Source organism: Mya arenaria, chromosome 8 (assembly GCF_026914265.1).
Source record: "Mya arenaria isolate MELC-2E11 chromosome 8, ASM2691426v1".
In the NCBI taxonomy this organism is placed as follows: domain Eukaryota; kingdom Metazoa; phylum Mollusca; class Bivalvia; order Myida; family Myidae; genus Mya; species Mya arenaria.
Window position 1 is genome coordinate 40465522 of NC_069129.1, and position 15314 is coordinate 40480835.

The 15314-nt window shown below is 34.8% G+C and overlaps 2 protein-coding genes across 4 annotated transcripts; both read right to left on the minus strand.

Annotated features, from left to right (window-relative positions):
- Positions 1-314: 314 nt before the first annotated feature.
- On the minus strand, positions 315-6672 carry LOC128245106 (uncharacterized). Of its 2 annotated transcripts, none has more exons than XM_052963339.1 (4): positions 6339-6672; positions 3914-4121; positions 3436-3573; positions 315-810 (listed from the first exon to the last, which is right to left on the minus strand). In XM_052963339.1, exons 1-4 carry the CDS (start codon positions 6453-6455, stop codon positions 542-544), a joined length of 732 nt encoding a protein of 243 aa, XP_052819299.1. In that variant the 5' UTR covers positions 6456-6672; the 3' UTR covers positions 315-541. The 2 variants fall into 2 exon arrangements, with proteins under 2 accessions (XP_052819299.1, XP_052819298.1); XM_052963338.1 differs by having other exon boundaries at positions 3911-4121.
- Positions 6673-9847: 3175 nt separating this feature from the next.
- Positions 9848-13756, minus strand: LOC128242129 (uncharacterized). 2 transcript variants are annotated; one of them, XM_052959181.1, is made up of 4 exons: positions 13561-13756; positions 11151-11358; positions 10680-10817; positions 9848-10346 (listed from the first exon to the last, which is right to left on the minus strand). In XM_052959181.1, the coding sequence occupies exons 1-4, from the start codon at positions 13675-13677 to the stop codon at positions 10078-10080; spliced, it is 732 nt and encodes a 243-aa protein (XP_052815141.1). In that variant the 5' UTR covers positions 13678-13756; the 3' UTR covers positions 9848-10077. The 2 variants fall into 2 exon arrangements, with proteins under 2 accessions (XP_052815141.1, XP_052815140.1); XM_052959180.1 differs by having other exon boundaries at positions 11148-11358; positions 13561-13749.
- Between the last annotated feature and the right edge of the window lie 1558 nt (positions 13757-15314).

The following is a 15314-nucleotide window of genomic DNA, read 5'->3' on the forward strand; positions in this document are numbered from 1 at the left end:
CTCAGATGTTATCAATCCGTCCCGAGGGCACGCGCGTAAGCCGGTAACGAGGTTTGCTGAGTAACCGGTGAGGAAGCGTGCCCGATGGTCGGATTTTTCTGTCCTTACCAGAACACATGATAGATATTTTTTGCACGCCTAAACTCATCAATTTGAGGAAAAAAGATTGTTAGTACATTTCACTAAAAAGCACGTGCGACGTTCTTTACTGGCGTCATGAAGCGTTATAATGTTAGATCACGGTTGACGTCAAATAGTTCTTCTAAAATCGCGTTTCTGATAATTGATACTTCTAGTTTTTAAATAAAGTCGTGCATACTTATATATTTATTTGCGCTCTATTGAAATGGCATAATGTTCTTTTCATAAACCGTACAAGAAAAGAAATAAAAAATGGCGCGTTTTGCACGTGACTTATCTGTCATGGGGGTGCCAGATGGTATTTTCCAGTATGGCAAAATCACCGGAAATGCCTGTTGATTTTGTAAGAAGAGAACTTCGTCACACGTATTACATAGCCCAACGTTTCACACAGTCAAAGTCACGCGCAGTCACGCTGGTAGTAAGAGACGTCAAAAACTTGATTCGTGTCTTCCGTCCACTTAATGGGGTAATCCAGCCTCGTGATGTTGGCGAGAAAACATGTGGTTCCCGCCATGTACTCCAGCGTCTTGCACGTGTAATTCGTGCGGTTGACGCAGAAACCGTAGCACTCCTCAAGTGTGACGGCGTTTATTGTTTCCGTGTTGGACAAGTGGATGTAGTGGTCGTGGTACGGCATGAAAAGCGGTCCGTAGCCATTTGGACAAGCTAAACAACAGAGGGAAACAGTTCTAAAATGGTAAAACACGTGGTTTCCTAATGATTGTAATAATGTGGAATATAATTTAAGAAAACTCTTTTATTTTTTTCTTAAAACATGATTGTGACGTCATCCAATGTTCTTTTTGTACTCTATATACTATATAGGTTAAAGGACTGCGTTCTGTACTTTATTTCTATTAACTGTCCAAAATTTTAATAATGGACAGTCATTGTTCAAATAATGGACAGTCATTGTTCAAATAATGGACAGTAGTATGGTAGAATCAAGACGCGTATTGACAAACTTGTTTTTTCTTGTATTGTTTAATACTATTCACTTTTTTGAATAACAAACACCTTAAACCCCTTTTTTATTTAGGTTTAATAAATAATTATAAAATGTTGATTTTAATATAATTCCGATTTTTAGGTTGTGACAACTCAATGCCCAATGAAGATGTGACTGGGGTTTGTGCAGCCTTTAGGGAAAAATGTTTATTAATTGTATATCGCTTACTTAGAGAGTCGGAAAACAAAAACAAATCTTTAACTCTAAATGTTTCCGTATTATGTGAATAATGCACAATGAAACACAGTTTGCACTTGTTATTTGTTCGTAGAAGTTGAATTTTAAGTAAAAGTTAAACGGCGGATTGATCGTAGCGTACGTACGAGCTCTTCTTAATCATAAGATTTTAATTCATGTCATTTTAACTGACTTAGAAAAAACAACTCATTGTCAACGCAAAATCTGATGCAGGGATTGGGTATCGGATGAGTGACAGTCGGCGGATCGTTATACACCCGCGAAAATTGATTTTCTTAATGATTAAGTCTAATAAACCTAATATGTACATAATGATTGCCTATCTGCAATTTTATTGGCTGTAAATATAGGTTGTATTCTAAAAATAATTATTTCAAATAATAACCAAAGAATTTTATATAATTTATATGAACACGTAAATGAACGCAAAATTATTTTGCCAAAAGATTTGCATGATTCGGCACTGTGTACCTCGGACTGTTCTTTCTCTGACATAATGGACAGTTTTCGACCTTTTACTCTTACTTAGATCTTGATCCTTGACTGGATTATTATTTAAGGAATGAATTGATGTCATTATCGGGGTATGAACGCATTTGGGCTGGTATCAACCCCGCAATTCATTCCTTATATTTACACCAATAGTTCATTATTTCATTTAAGAATTGTTGAAAAAATACTTCATTTCATTTAAGATAACCTTTCAGTAATCCTTTCTTACCCATCCTGTAAATAGAACGACCCAACTGTAACCGGAATTATTGTTTTCAAATGACGTCACAATAACGCGGGAAAAGATCAACCACTTAAAATCACTTTTAAACGTAAAATTGAAACGCTTTTGGCAACAATACGTTTAAAATATAATAAATTAACATTTTCTAAAATGTTGATTTATATTTTACGGGACCTGCTGACACAATACAAACAATAACAAGATCAATAGTTTTCATTAGTTTTGATATTACCTTAGGAATATTCCAACTAAGGGAATAGTTCATAAATTGCAGAACAATGCTTTCAATAGTTTCCACGTTGCATGATAAAACATGAAGTTTAGTATGTTTTATAAAACTGTACACTTTAATTGATAAAGAAACCTTAAATAATAATAGCCCTGCTTATCATATTGAAAATTTTGATTTTAAATACCAACTCAATCATAACAACTTTGCCATCTCCGAGATAGATACAGGCCGAGTTGTTCCGATTGATACCAACTTCCGCTCAAATAGATGAAGGTTACACGGTACTATTACAATATCCTTTATGTTTGTAAACCTCCTACGCAGTAATCTCCCTTGGCGACAGCAAAAATGCCGAGTTTTGAAAAATTAACATTGAGCTGAATTGTTTGTTTTAAAAATGTCATTCGAAGGAATGAACTCCAGATAATATCCTCTTGATGTATAGTATTTTATCCCCGTTCTTTATACTCGTACGAGTGAAATGTGTTACAAAAACTTATACAATGTATAAAGCAAGGAATTCACATGACATGCTGTAAAAAAAAGGTGAATTTCATGCTATTGAAATCTATGTATTAGTCCATTGACTCTATTTCTTCCGAAAAAAACGTATGTATATTTTAAGTATAATTTAGTTTTAACCGGAGGATTAGCTTGGAAAAAACAAAATATCTATAATTCCGGGCTTAAACTATTGTAACAATATTATTAACCATAATGTCCTTCGAGCACATGTACACCCAACATCAAAAAAATATTATCATTGAAATAATAACCATTTTTGATTATCTGCATGCACCTTAAATGTTTCTTCTAATTTCATTGGGCCGACGAAGCTATGCATCAACTTTTTTCTTGTGTATATTGTTTTGCGATCAATTGCGATCCGAACATATCCGAAGATGTTGCGTTCATCGATTGCAATTGCCGAAAAGCAGTTCATTTAAGGAATGGAAGTTGAGGTGTAATTATACGTACGTGAGGATTCCTTTGATTTCCGACTTGCTTAGCATATCGTTTGGATAAAAAACGTATGATTTCTGGCAAGGTATTTGCTGGCTTAGTTTGATTCATATGAGCTATTGATCTTATAACAACATTAATAAGTGTGGCTACCGCTGAGACATTCCCGCGTGTTTGGAGAGAAGCTATACCCCGGGTCACACATACACTCCCCAGTCTTCTGCCAACAGATCGAGTTAATCACCGTACATTCTGCGTCCACCGTACAGCTGTCCATGATGTAGCCTTCGCCTGAATAAAGAGTTAGATTGACTGACAAAGACGACAACGGGCATCAACTGTACCACTGTCCATCATGTACCGTGCATCTGAAGTTGCAGACACTTAAATGTAAAATTCCTTTATTGTATCATTATATTTTATTGATTGACAGAAAGATCATGTCATCAAAGCAAAGACACCGGGTCGAATGGCGTCATCACAAACTCCACCATCATACCTTTCGTTAGCGGTAATTTTTAAAATAACAACCCAAAGGTAGGCTTTGCTATCAACGATATGTACCATTCAACATAAAAACTAAATACCAAAGTGCAGGCTTTCAAATATAAATAAGTAAAACTCTTGCCACGCGACTGAACGCTATATCGTGAATTCATCTCCACTGTCGCCGACGCGTCCGGTACACCAAATGTGACGGAGTGACCTTGACATTTGCCGGTGACCTTGTTGTAGAAAGTGCTTACGCAGGCGGGGTCCTGTGCGCACTCACCAACGCAGAGAGAGGCGCCACGCTTCGGCCGTTCCCACAATAGCCGTTCTGGGGTTACCTTGTTGTCCTGCGGGTAGAAATACTGCAGATGACATTGACCTCAAAGTTTTTTAATTAATAATAAATAAATTCATAAATAAGCCAGTTCATTGGCAAAGAGATATAAATAATACAACATACCAAAAAAACACATCCAAATACTGTTGCGTTTTCGACCAATTTATCAACAATTATTCTTAATCGTTTTGTTTCATAGTATCATTAGCATAAACAGCTTTTTTTTCATTTTATCATTGTTTAATTAAAGTGACACTCTTATTCAAAATCAATACATACACATGAATAACAAACATAAAATTTGAGTGATACACTTCTAACTTCTTACTAAATAATGCATTTATGCAAAATATCAATAACTGATAACAAGATTGTAACAGTGAATTTAATAGATGAAAACGCAAAAAATATGAAATGATTGGTGAGTTATAAAATATTTAACTGTAATCTACTATCGTCTCATCAGGTAGAAATACCGTGTTTTCTGCACATTTCTTTCAAATTAAAAAAAGGTGTCCTTCATAAGAAACCCATTCTTTTCGACATTTATTCATCTGTTTAGGTATATTTAAAAAATTGTATTAATTATGGTAAATTTTATTTGGGAGTAAGAGTGTATCTTTAAACATCGCAGGAGATGTCAGATATTTCGGCATTCACGTCCACCCTACCAGGAATCCATAAACGGAAGAAAAAAAAAGTTTTCTTTCATGCTTTTCGATGAAATATGGACTTTTAACAGTGAAATAATATCAGTGAAATATTAATTTGATATTTTCCATGGAAAATAAGGAGTGATTATATCAACTTTCAGAACTACTTTTAAAATCCATTGTAGTAAATTCCCCTTGATCAAAAGAGAAAACTTCACTTTGAACTAGAAAATGTTGGCAACAAATATTTTAATTTAAAGAAATGTTACAAAAGTAAAACTGTTTAAATAAAGATATAGTTGGAAATCAACAATTTACAGTTTAATAGAAAAATGGTTATCCCGTTTTTGAAACGTTTTCTTGATCTTGATGCAGAATGTTCGAACATTTGCTTTCATACCAAACAAATTACAGACGAAAACAACTGTTGAAACATAATTAGCAGGTTATATCATCGTTCAAATGAATTTTTAACTGTTTTTCGTTATAATACGTAAAACGAACTTCCCGGAAAATTCACACAACAAATGGCAGATCATTTTTACCACACCCACGCTTAAAATTTGTTCAACAATCTATCGTGGTCCTCATCATTACCTGGAAGACGACCTGTGTTCAAGCGAAACAGACCGAATATTAAACTGTAAAAAAGAATAATAGAGTACTTCTTCTCAACAAACCGAAAATAGAAAAAAACAGCTACGTCACAATGTATATTTTTGCGTGAGGGGCTTCCCACGGGTAGCAGCGTAAATAACGTCCTTTAAAAGGGGGGGGGGGGGTAATAAAGAAAATAAATTAAAAAATAAGTACAATAAAAAAAAAACATAGCGTTAAAGTAAAGTATATCTGTCATATTTCCGAATATATCTTAACTGAATAAATCTTCTTTGAGCTTACTATATGTTTGATTGTTTTTATGACTGACCATATAAAACGTTCAATTGCTTTAAATAGATGGCGATTGAATAGATCAAAGGACGAATTAATGAATAAATGAACGAACAAACGAACGAACGCAGTAATGAATGGATGAATGAATGAACGAACAAAAGAACGAACGGAGGAACGAACGAAAGCAGGGATGAATGAACGAAACGAGCGAACAAACGAATACACAAACAAACAAACAAACAATCGAATGAACGAACGAACGAACGAACGAACGGACGGACGGACGGACGGACGGATGGATGGATAAATGTGTGAATGAATGTATGTATGAATGAATGAATGAACGTACGAAAAAACAAACGAACGAACGAATGAATGAATAAATGAATTATAAAGATATAGAAATAAATAAATAAATAAATAAATAAATAAATAAATAAATAAATAAATAAATAAATAAATAAATAAATAAATAAATAAATAAATAAATAAATAAATGTGTGAATGAACGAAAGAACCGATGATTGATTGAACTAATAAATGAACGAAAGAACGAATGGTGATAAAAATAAAGTCTTAAAATAAGAAAAAAAACCCTGAACATATGAGTGAATGAACGAACAGAACATATGGTGAATAATGAACGAACAAACAAACGAATGAATAAACCCTTCACTAACCAAATACAATCTTTTTCTGGCTGTCACTGTATTCTGTAATCCAAGAACACAGGTTTGGAAAGATATAATGGTCAGTATTCCACAAAGAGGACCCATTAATGCACCTTCAGTTTCCATAGTTTGTGCAACTTTGAGAAAATAAAAGAGTATTTGCTTAAATCCATTTTGCTGAACAAATTATGTTGTATCAATCATTTATCAATCGTTTATAGATTAATAATCAAAAGTCTTTTAAGACCTTTTATCACTGTATTCATAATCAATTAAGGCGATTATTTCGCCACTTGGACATCTTGAAATTGACGCTTATGCAATAGTAATTGGATCTAATGCATTCTGCTGTCACCATATTCTGAATGGAAACAGGGTCTGTGATTTAAATAATTGCGACATCGTGACATGCGATCAATGGGCACGTGCTTGACGTAGCTAAGATATTCAGAATATTGGAAACAAAACTTTGTTTTCGATTTTGCTGCCGAGTATAAAAAAGTCATTAGGTGAATTTTCAAAAGGTCACGTCCCTAAATGAAGGTCTTTTCAATGATGTCTTCCTGGAAATGAAGGCATGTACTAGTTTCCCAAACAGGGGTGGGGCATCTCATAACGGGTGCTTAATTTCCACAATGGTTTGGGGATAGGTGGGCGATTTAGAGCCTTAATGATACTCTTAAAAAAAACCTAAGCAATTATTTCAAATACCCGATCAAATACCCGATCAGCTAAGTCAGAACGATTGAAAAACAATCAACTTGATTGAGTCCAAATCTTGAAACTGTTATACAATGTATGTGTATAATACCGCTTCAGGTGTTTTGAGACTTAATCAAATTGCATGTCTCCAGTCCTTGTTTATGCACTTCTAGTTCTGACTCATTGTCAGGATTAATACAAAATGACTTTATGTTTTTCCAAGAGTACCATTTAGGCCCCAAATCGCTCTAAATCCTCAAACCAATGTGGTAATATCATCGTGAATTAAACTATAAAGTACATCTTTCGTAAAACGTTGAGACAGTTCAGACTTTAATCAAATGGACAATGGCAGAATATTTCTAGCATACGTTTTAATGTTTCGACATATTTCAGACTGACGATGGCCTGCACTTTATGACATAGCTGGACTTAAAGCTGTCCCTGGATGCCATCAACAAATGGGTTGGAACTAGCTACAGATGAGATACCCTCGAGAAAGGACCCTTTAAAGATGTCAGGATTTGTTTAAACATTAAATGATCTTCAAGTGCCTTAAAATGGAAACTACCTTAAACTCCACCTGGATTTCATCGTCAAGAGGCTTGGGACCAATTATAGATATCTGACTTTCTTCATCTTTCAACTGGTGTGGCATTCAAGTTCTTTGATATGAAAACCTTTGATATGTTAACAATCCCCTTTATAATACTCTCTATAATGCCATCGGCAGGTAGTTTAGGAGCAGCCATAAAGTGATAAACTCCCTAAAACAGTAACGATAGGTTCTACAATTGGTTTAAGATTAGTTGTACAGGAACCACTCAATAAAACACTTAAGTGGTCATATGTTTTGGGATCACTTGTAAGTGACACACCTATTCCATATCAAAGAAGGACAAGCATGCTGGCGATCGAACATCGACTGCTTCTGTAGATGGCGGTGAAAAACTCACTGTGCAATGTTTTCTTCTATGATCCATTGACTTTTGAGTTAGTATATTACTCTCTCACAGTTGCTTAAATTAATAAAAAAGTGATCAGTTTTATAGTTTAAAACAAACGATCAGCACTGTTCCATGGTATACAATGTGCGGTCGTAGTACAAGACGTTTGAAACAAAATATAGAAAAAGAAGCTGTTTGAACAGTGCTTGACTAAGCCCTTAATATGCATGGACTTCCTTGGAAGTGTTTTGATCAATAACAAAGCACATGTGTTATGATACATATTACATTCGTGGGCCTATATGTCGGTTTACATTGTGACGGTTTTTAAACTTTGATGATAAATTAATAGTCGGTTTTTGCTTTTCAAGTAAAATGTGATATAGATCTCGTCTTTAACATAATAAATTATATTATTGTGTTTACAATAAAACAGCTTTGTGCTACTGAACTTGTGGCTTCTGTTATTGTTGAACGTGCCAATAAACCAGAAACGTGCGAAAAGCAATACAAAATACGGTGCTAGAAGTGAAATACGAGCAGGTAATATCTTTAGGTTAATTAAGATTAATCAACGTCATTATAAAGAAAGTCTGTCAAGTTTTAATATCCGGTATTTAATAACGCCATGGATTTGGTTGCGCATTCGAACAAAGGTCTTTTCTAAATGTTTATTTTTTGCAACGATACATTTCCAAGATTACCGCATTGACTGCGACACTGCTGCACATTTGAACAGACAGATTTCACGAGAATCTGCACTGTATTGAAATCGTGGTTGCAAAAAACGGAAGTCGCTGAACAAATGCTTTACTTTATTTGGGACGCCGCGATGATTTATTCTATTGACTGACCTCAACAGGAATTAACCGTTTTGCATCATATATTTTTGCTCGAGTTATCGTCTGGCTATGTTCGTCTGCGGCAGTTGTGGAGTCGTTGTGAAAAATATGTTTCGTCATTTGAAAATTCATTTAAAGCTATTGCCATTAAACTTTGTACATTCCGTTATATTCCCAATGACAATAAACACGTTGTGTATCAAATTCTGTTACTGTGGCCATTTTTTGTTGAGTTATAATGTATCCAGTGTGAAAACAGACGAGCGTTTGGCACCCGCGTACGGTGCACTTGCTCGTGTCTAAATTGGCTCTTGAATTATTTAAAAATAGCATTATATCACAATACAAATTACTTTATGGGGCCAATATTCAAACTTTCCTCTCAAAAATAAAACGAACGGTAAATGTAAGTTGTCACTTCTGTCATATATATTTAAGAAGATCGTCATTTAAAGATGTGATAGAACGTGTCTTGCTACCGCTCAATCGTAACAACTCCAGCAAGCTTCGAGATATCAATTATGTCGGATACTGGTCGAGGTGTTCCGATAAACTACCGCTTTGTAGAAACATATTTGTTTTAAAAGGAAACATAAATCTTCAAATAAAAGTGATTTTGTTTTTAAAATAGCGTTCTTGCACATTCTCTGGTGTCAAATATATTCTGGGATTTTAATAACGCTCATGCTTTTCCCTTCCGTATAAAAAAATCCGTCCCGAGGGCACGCGCGTAAGCCGGTATCGAGGTTTTCTGAGTTTACGGGGAAGCAGCCTGCCCGAGGGTCGGTTTTTTTTTATATCCGTACCGGAAAACATGATAGATATTATTCTTGTATGCCTAAAATCATAAATTTGAGGATAAATTGACGTGGAAAAAGATTATTGCACATTTTACCAACAAAGCACGTGCGCCGTTCTTTACTGGCGTCATGAAGCGTAATTATTTAGGATCACGGTTGGCGTAAAAAGGATCCTCTAAAATCGCGTTTTGATTATTAATAATTTTAATTTTGAAATTAAAGTCCTGCATACTTATATATTTATTTGCGCTTTATTAAAATGACATAATGTGCTTTTCATAAACCATACATCAAAATAAATAAGAAGTGGCGCGTATTTGGACTCGTTTATCATGGGGGTGCCAGATGGGATTTTCAAGTATGGCTTAATGCACTGGAAATGAACATCCGGTTTGCAAGAATAGAACTTCTAAAACGTCGCACGTATTACATAGCCCAACGTTTCACACAGTCGAAGTCACGCACAGTCACGCTGGTAGTATGAGACGTCAAAATCTTGCTTCGTATCTTCCGTCCACAGAAAGGTGTCATCCAGCCTCGTGATGTTGGCGAGAAAACATGTGGTTCCCGCCATGTACTCCAGCGTCTTGCACGTGTAATTCGTGCGGTTGACGCAGAAACCGTAGCACTCCTCAAGCGTGACGGCGTTTATTGTTTCCATGTTGGTCGAGTGGATGTAGTGGTCGTGGTACGGCATGAAAAGCGGTCCGTAGCCATTTGGACAAGCTAAACAATAGAGGCAAACAGTTCTAAAATGGTAAAACATGTGGTTTCCTAAAAAAGAAACATTTTTCTGAATTAGCACACATACAGTAAGTTATTCTTAAATACCTCAAGAATGATTGTAATAACGAGGAATACAAGTAAAGAAAAATCTTTATTTTTTTTCTTAGATCGTGATCCTAGACTGGATTAGTATACATACGTGAGGATTGATTTGTTTACCGACTTGCTTAGCATTTGTTTTTGATAAAAACACATGATATTTTTGGTTATGTAATTGCTGGCTTGATTTATATGAGCTATTGATCTTATAACAAAATTAATAAGTGTGGCTACCGCTGAGACATTCCCGCGTGTTTGGAGAGAAGCTATACCCCGGGTCACACATACACTCCCCAGTCTTCTGCCAACAGATCGAGTTAATCACCGTACATTCTGCGTCCACCGTACAGCTGTCCATGATGTAGCCTTCGCCTGAATAAAGAGTTAGATTGACTGGCAAAGACAACACATTTGATCCATTATATACATTGTACCTGAAGTTGCAGACACTTTAATGTAAAATTCCCAGATTATATCATTTATTTATATTTTATACAATAATTGACAGAAAGATCATGCCATCAAATCAAAGACACCGGGTCGAATAGCGTCGTCGACAACCTCCACATATCTTTCGTTAGCGATTATTTTTTTAAAACGAAAGCTCACAAGTAGGACTTGCAATCAACGATATATTCCATTCAACATAAAAACTTAATTTTAAAGTGCAGGCTTTCAAATATAAATAAGTAAAACTCTTGCCACGCGACTGAACGCTATATCGTGAATTCATCTCCACTGTCGCCGACGCGTCCGGTACACCAAATGTGACGGAGTGACCTTGACATTTGCCGGTGACCTTGTTGTAGAAAGTGCTTACGCAGGCGGGGTCCTGTGCGCACTCACCAACGCAGAGAGAGGCGCCACGCTTCGGCCGTTCCCACAATAGCCGTTCTGGGGTTACCTTGTTGTCCTGCGGGTAGAAATACTGCAGATGACATTGACCTCAAAGTTTTTTAATTAATAATAAATAAATTCATAAATAAGCCAGTTCATTGGCAAAGAGATATAAATAATACAACATACCAAAAAAACACATCCAAATACTGTTGCGTTTTCGACCAATTTATCAACAATTATTCTTAATCGTTTTGTTTCATAGTATCATTAGCATAAACAGCTTTTTTTTCATTTTATCATTGTTTAATTAAAGTGACACTCTTATTCAAAATCAATACATACACATGAATAACAAACATAAAATTTGAGTGATACACTTCTAACTTCTTACTAAATAATGCATTTATGCAAAATATCAATAACTGATAACAAGATTGTAACAGTGAATTTAATAGATGAAAACGCAAAAAATATGAAATGATTGGTGAGTTATAAAATATTTAACTGTAATCTACTATCGTCTCATCAGGTAGAAATACCGTGTTTTCTGCACATTTCTTTCAAATTAAAAAAAGGTGTCCTTCATAAGAAACCCATTCTTTTCGACATTTATTCATCTGTTTAGGTATATTTAAAAAATTGTATTAATTATGGTAAATTTTATTTGGGAGTAAGAGTGTATCTTTAAACATCGCAGGAGATGTCAGATATTTCGGCATTCACGTCCACCCTACCAGGAATCCATAAACGGAAGAAAAAAAAAGTTTTCTTTCATGCTTTTCGATGAAATATGGACTTTTAACAGTGAAATAATATCAGTGAAATATTAATTTGATATTTTCCATGGAAAATAAGGAGTGATTATATCAACTTTCAGAACTACTTTTAAAATCCATTGTAGTAAATTCCCCTTGATCAAAAGAGAAAACTTCACTTTGAACTAGAAAATGTTGGCAACAAATATTTTAATTTAAAGAAATGTTACAAAAGTAAAACTGTTTAAATAAAGATATAGTTGGAAATCAACAATTTACAGTTTAATAGAAAAATGGTTATCCCGTTTTTGAAACGTTTTCTTGATCTTGATGCAGAATGTTCGAACATTTGCTTTCATACCAAACAAATTACAGACGAAAACAACTGTTGAAACATAATTAGCAGGTTATATCATCGTTCAAATGAATTTTTAACTGTTTTTCGTTATAATACGTAAAACGAACTTCCCGGAAAATTCACACAACAAATGGCAGATCATTTTTACCACACCCACGCTTAAAATTTGTTCAACAATCTATCGTGGTCCTCATCATTACCTGGAAGACGACCTGTGTTCAAGCGAAACAGACCGAATATTAAACTGTAAAAAAGAATAATAGAGTACTTCTTCTCAACAAACCGAAAATAGAAAAAAACAGCTACGTCACAATGTATATTTTTGCGTGAGGGGCTTCCCACGGGTAGCAGCGTAAATAACGTCCTTTAAAAGGGGGGGGGGGGGTAATAAAGAAAATAAATTAAAAAAATAAGTACAATAAAAAAAAACATAGCGTTAAAGTAAAGTATATCTGTCATATTTCCGAATATATCTTAACTGAATAAATCTTCTTTGAGCTTACTATATGTTTGATTGTTTTTATGACTGACCATATAAAACGTTCAATTGCTTTAAATAGATGGCGATTGAATAGATCAAAGGACGAATTAATGAATAAATGAACGAACAAACGAACGAACGCAGTAATGAATGGATGAATGAATGAACGAACAAAAGAACGAACGGAGGAACGAACGAAAGCAGGGATGAATGAACGAAACGAGCGAACAAACGAATACACAAACAAACAAACAAACAAACAAACAAACAATCGAATGAACGAACGAACGAACGAACGAACGAACGAACGGACGGACGGACGGACGGATGGATGGATAAATTTGTGAATGAATGTATGTATGAATGAATGAATGAACGTACGAAAGAACAAACGAACGAACGAATGAATGAATAAATGAATTATAAAGATATAGAAATAAATAAATAAATAAATAAATAAATAAATAAATAAATAAATAAATAAATAAATAAATAAATGTGTGAATGAACGAAAGAACCGATGATTGATTGAACTAATAAATGAACGAAAGAACGAATGGTGATAAAAATAAAGTCTTAAAATAAGAAAAAAAAACCCTGAACATATGAGTGAATGAACGAACAGAACATATGGTGAATAATGAACGAACAAACAAACGAATGAATAAACCCTTCACTAACCAAATACAATCTTTTTCTGGCTGTCACTGTATTCTGTAATCCAAGAACACAGGTTTGGAAAGATATAATGGTCAGTATTCCACAAAGAGGACCCATTAATGCACCTTCAGTTTCCATAGTTTGTGCAACTTTGAGAAAATAAAAGAGTATTTGCTTAAATCCATTTTGCTGAACAAATTATGTTGTATCAATCAGTTATCAATCGTTTATAGATTAATAATCAAAAGTCTTTTAAGACCTTTTATCACTGTATTCATAATCAATTAAGGCGATTATTTCGCCACTTGGACATCTTGAAATTGACGCTTATGCAATAGTAATTGGATCTAATGCATTCTGCTGTCACCATATTCTGAATGGAAACAGGGTCTGTGATTTAAATAATTGCGACATCGTGACATGCGATCAATGGGCACGTGCTTGACGTAGCTAAGATATTCAGAATATTGGAAACAAAACTTTGTTTTCGATTTTGCTGCCGAGTATAAAAAAGTCATTAGGTGAATTTTCAAAAGGTCACGTCCCTAAATGAAGGTCTTTTCAATGATGTCTTCCTGGAAATGAAGGCATGTACTAGTTTCCCAAACAGGGGTGGGGCATCTCATAACGGGTGCTTAATTTCCACAATGGTTTGGGGATAGGTGGGCGATTTAGAGCCTTAATGATACTCTTAAAAAAAACCTAAGCAATTATTTCAAATACCCGATCAAATACCCGATCAGCTAAGTCAGAACGATTGAAAAACAATCAACTTGATTGAGTCCAAATCTTGAAACTGTTATACAATGTATGTGTATAATACCGCTTCAGGTGTTTTGAGACTTAATCAAATTGCATGTCTCCAGTCCTTGTTTATGCACTTCTAGTTCTGACTCATTGTCAGGATTAATACAAAATGACTTTATGTTTTTCCAAGAGTACCATTTAGGCCCCAAATCGCTCTAAATCCTCAAACCAATGTGGTAATATCATCGTGAATTAAACTATAAAGTACATCTTTCGTAAAACGTTGAGACAGTTCAGACTTTAATCAAATGGGCAATGGCAGAATATTTCTAGCATACGTTTTAATGTTTCGACATATTTCAGACTGACGATGGCCTGCACTTTATGACATAGCTGGACTTAAAGCTGTCCCTGGATGCCATCAACAAATGGGTTGGAACTAGCTACAGATGAGATACCCTCGAGAAAGGACCCTTTAAAGATGTCAGGATTTGTTTAAACATTAAATGATCTTCAAGTGCCTTAAAATGGAAACTACCTTAAACTCCACCTGGATTTCATCGTCAAGAGGCTTGGGACCAATTATAGATATCTGACTTTCTTCATCTTTCAACTGGTGTGGCATTCAAGTTCTTTGATATGAAAACCTTTGATATGTTAACAATCCCCTTTATAATACTCTCTATAATGCCATCGGCAGGTAGTTTAGGAGCAGCCATAAAGTGATAAACTCCCTAAAACTGTAACGATAGGTTCTACAATTGGTTTAAGATTAGTTGTACAGGAACCACTCAATAAAACACTTAAGTGGTCATATGTTTTGGGATCACTTGTAAGTGACACACCTATTCCATATCAAAGAAGGACAAGCATGCTGGCGATCGAACATCGACTGCTTCTGTAGATGGCGGTGAAAAACTCACTGTGCAATGTTTTCTTCTATGATCCATTGACTTTTGAGTTAGTATATTACTCTCTCACAGTTGCTTAAATTAATAAAAAAGTGATCAGTTTTATAGTTTAAAACA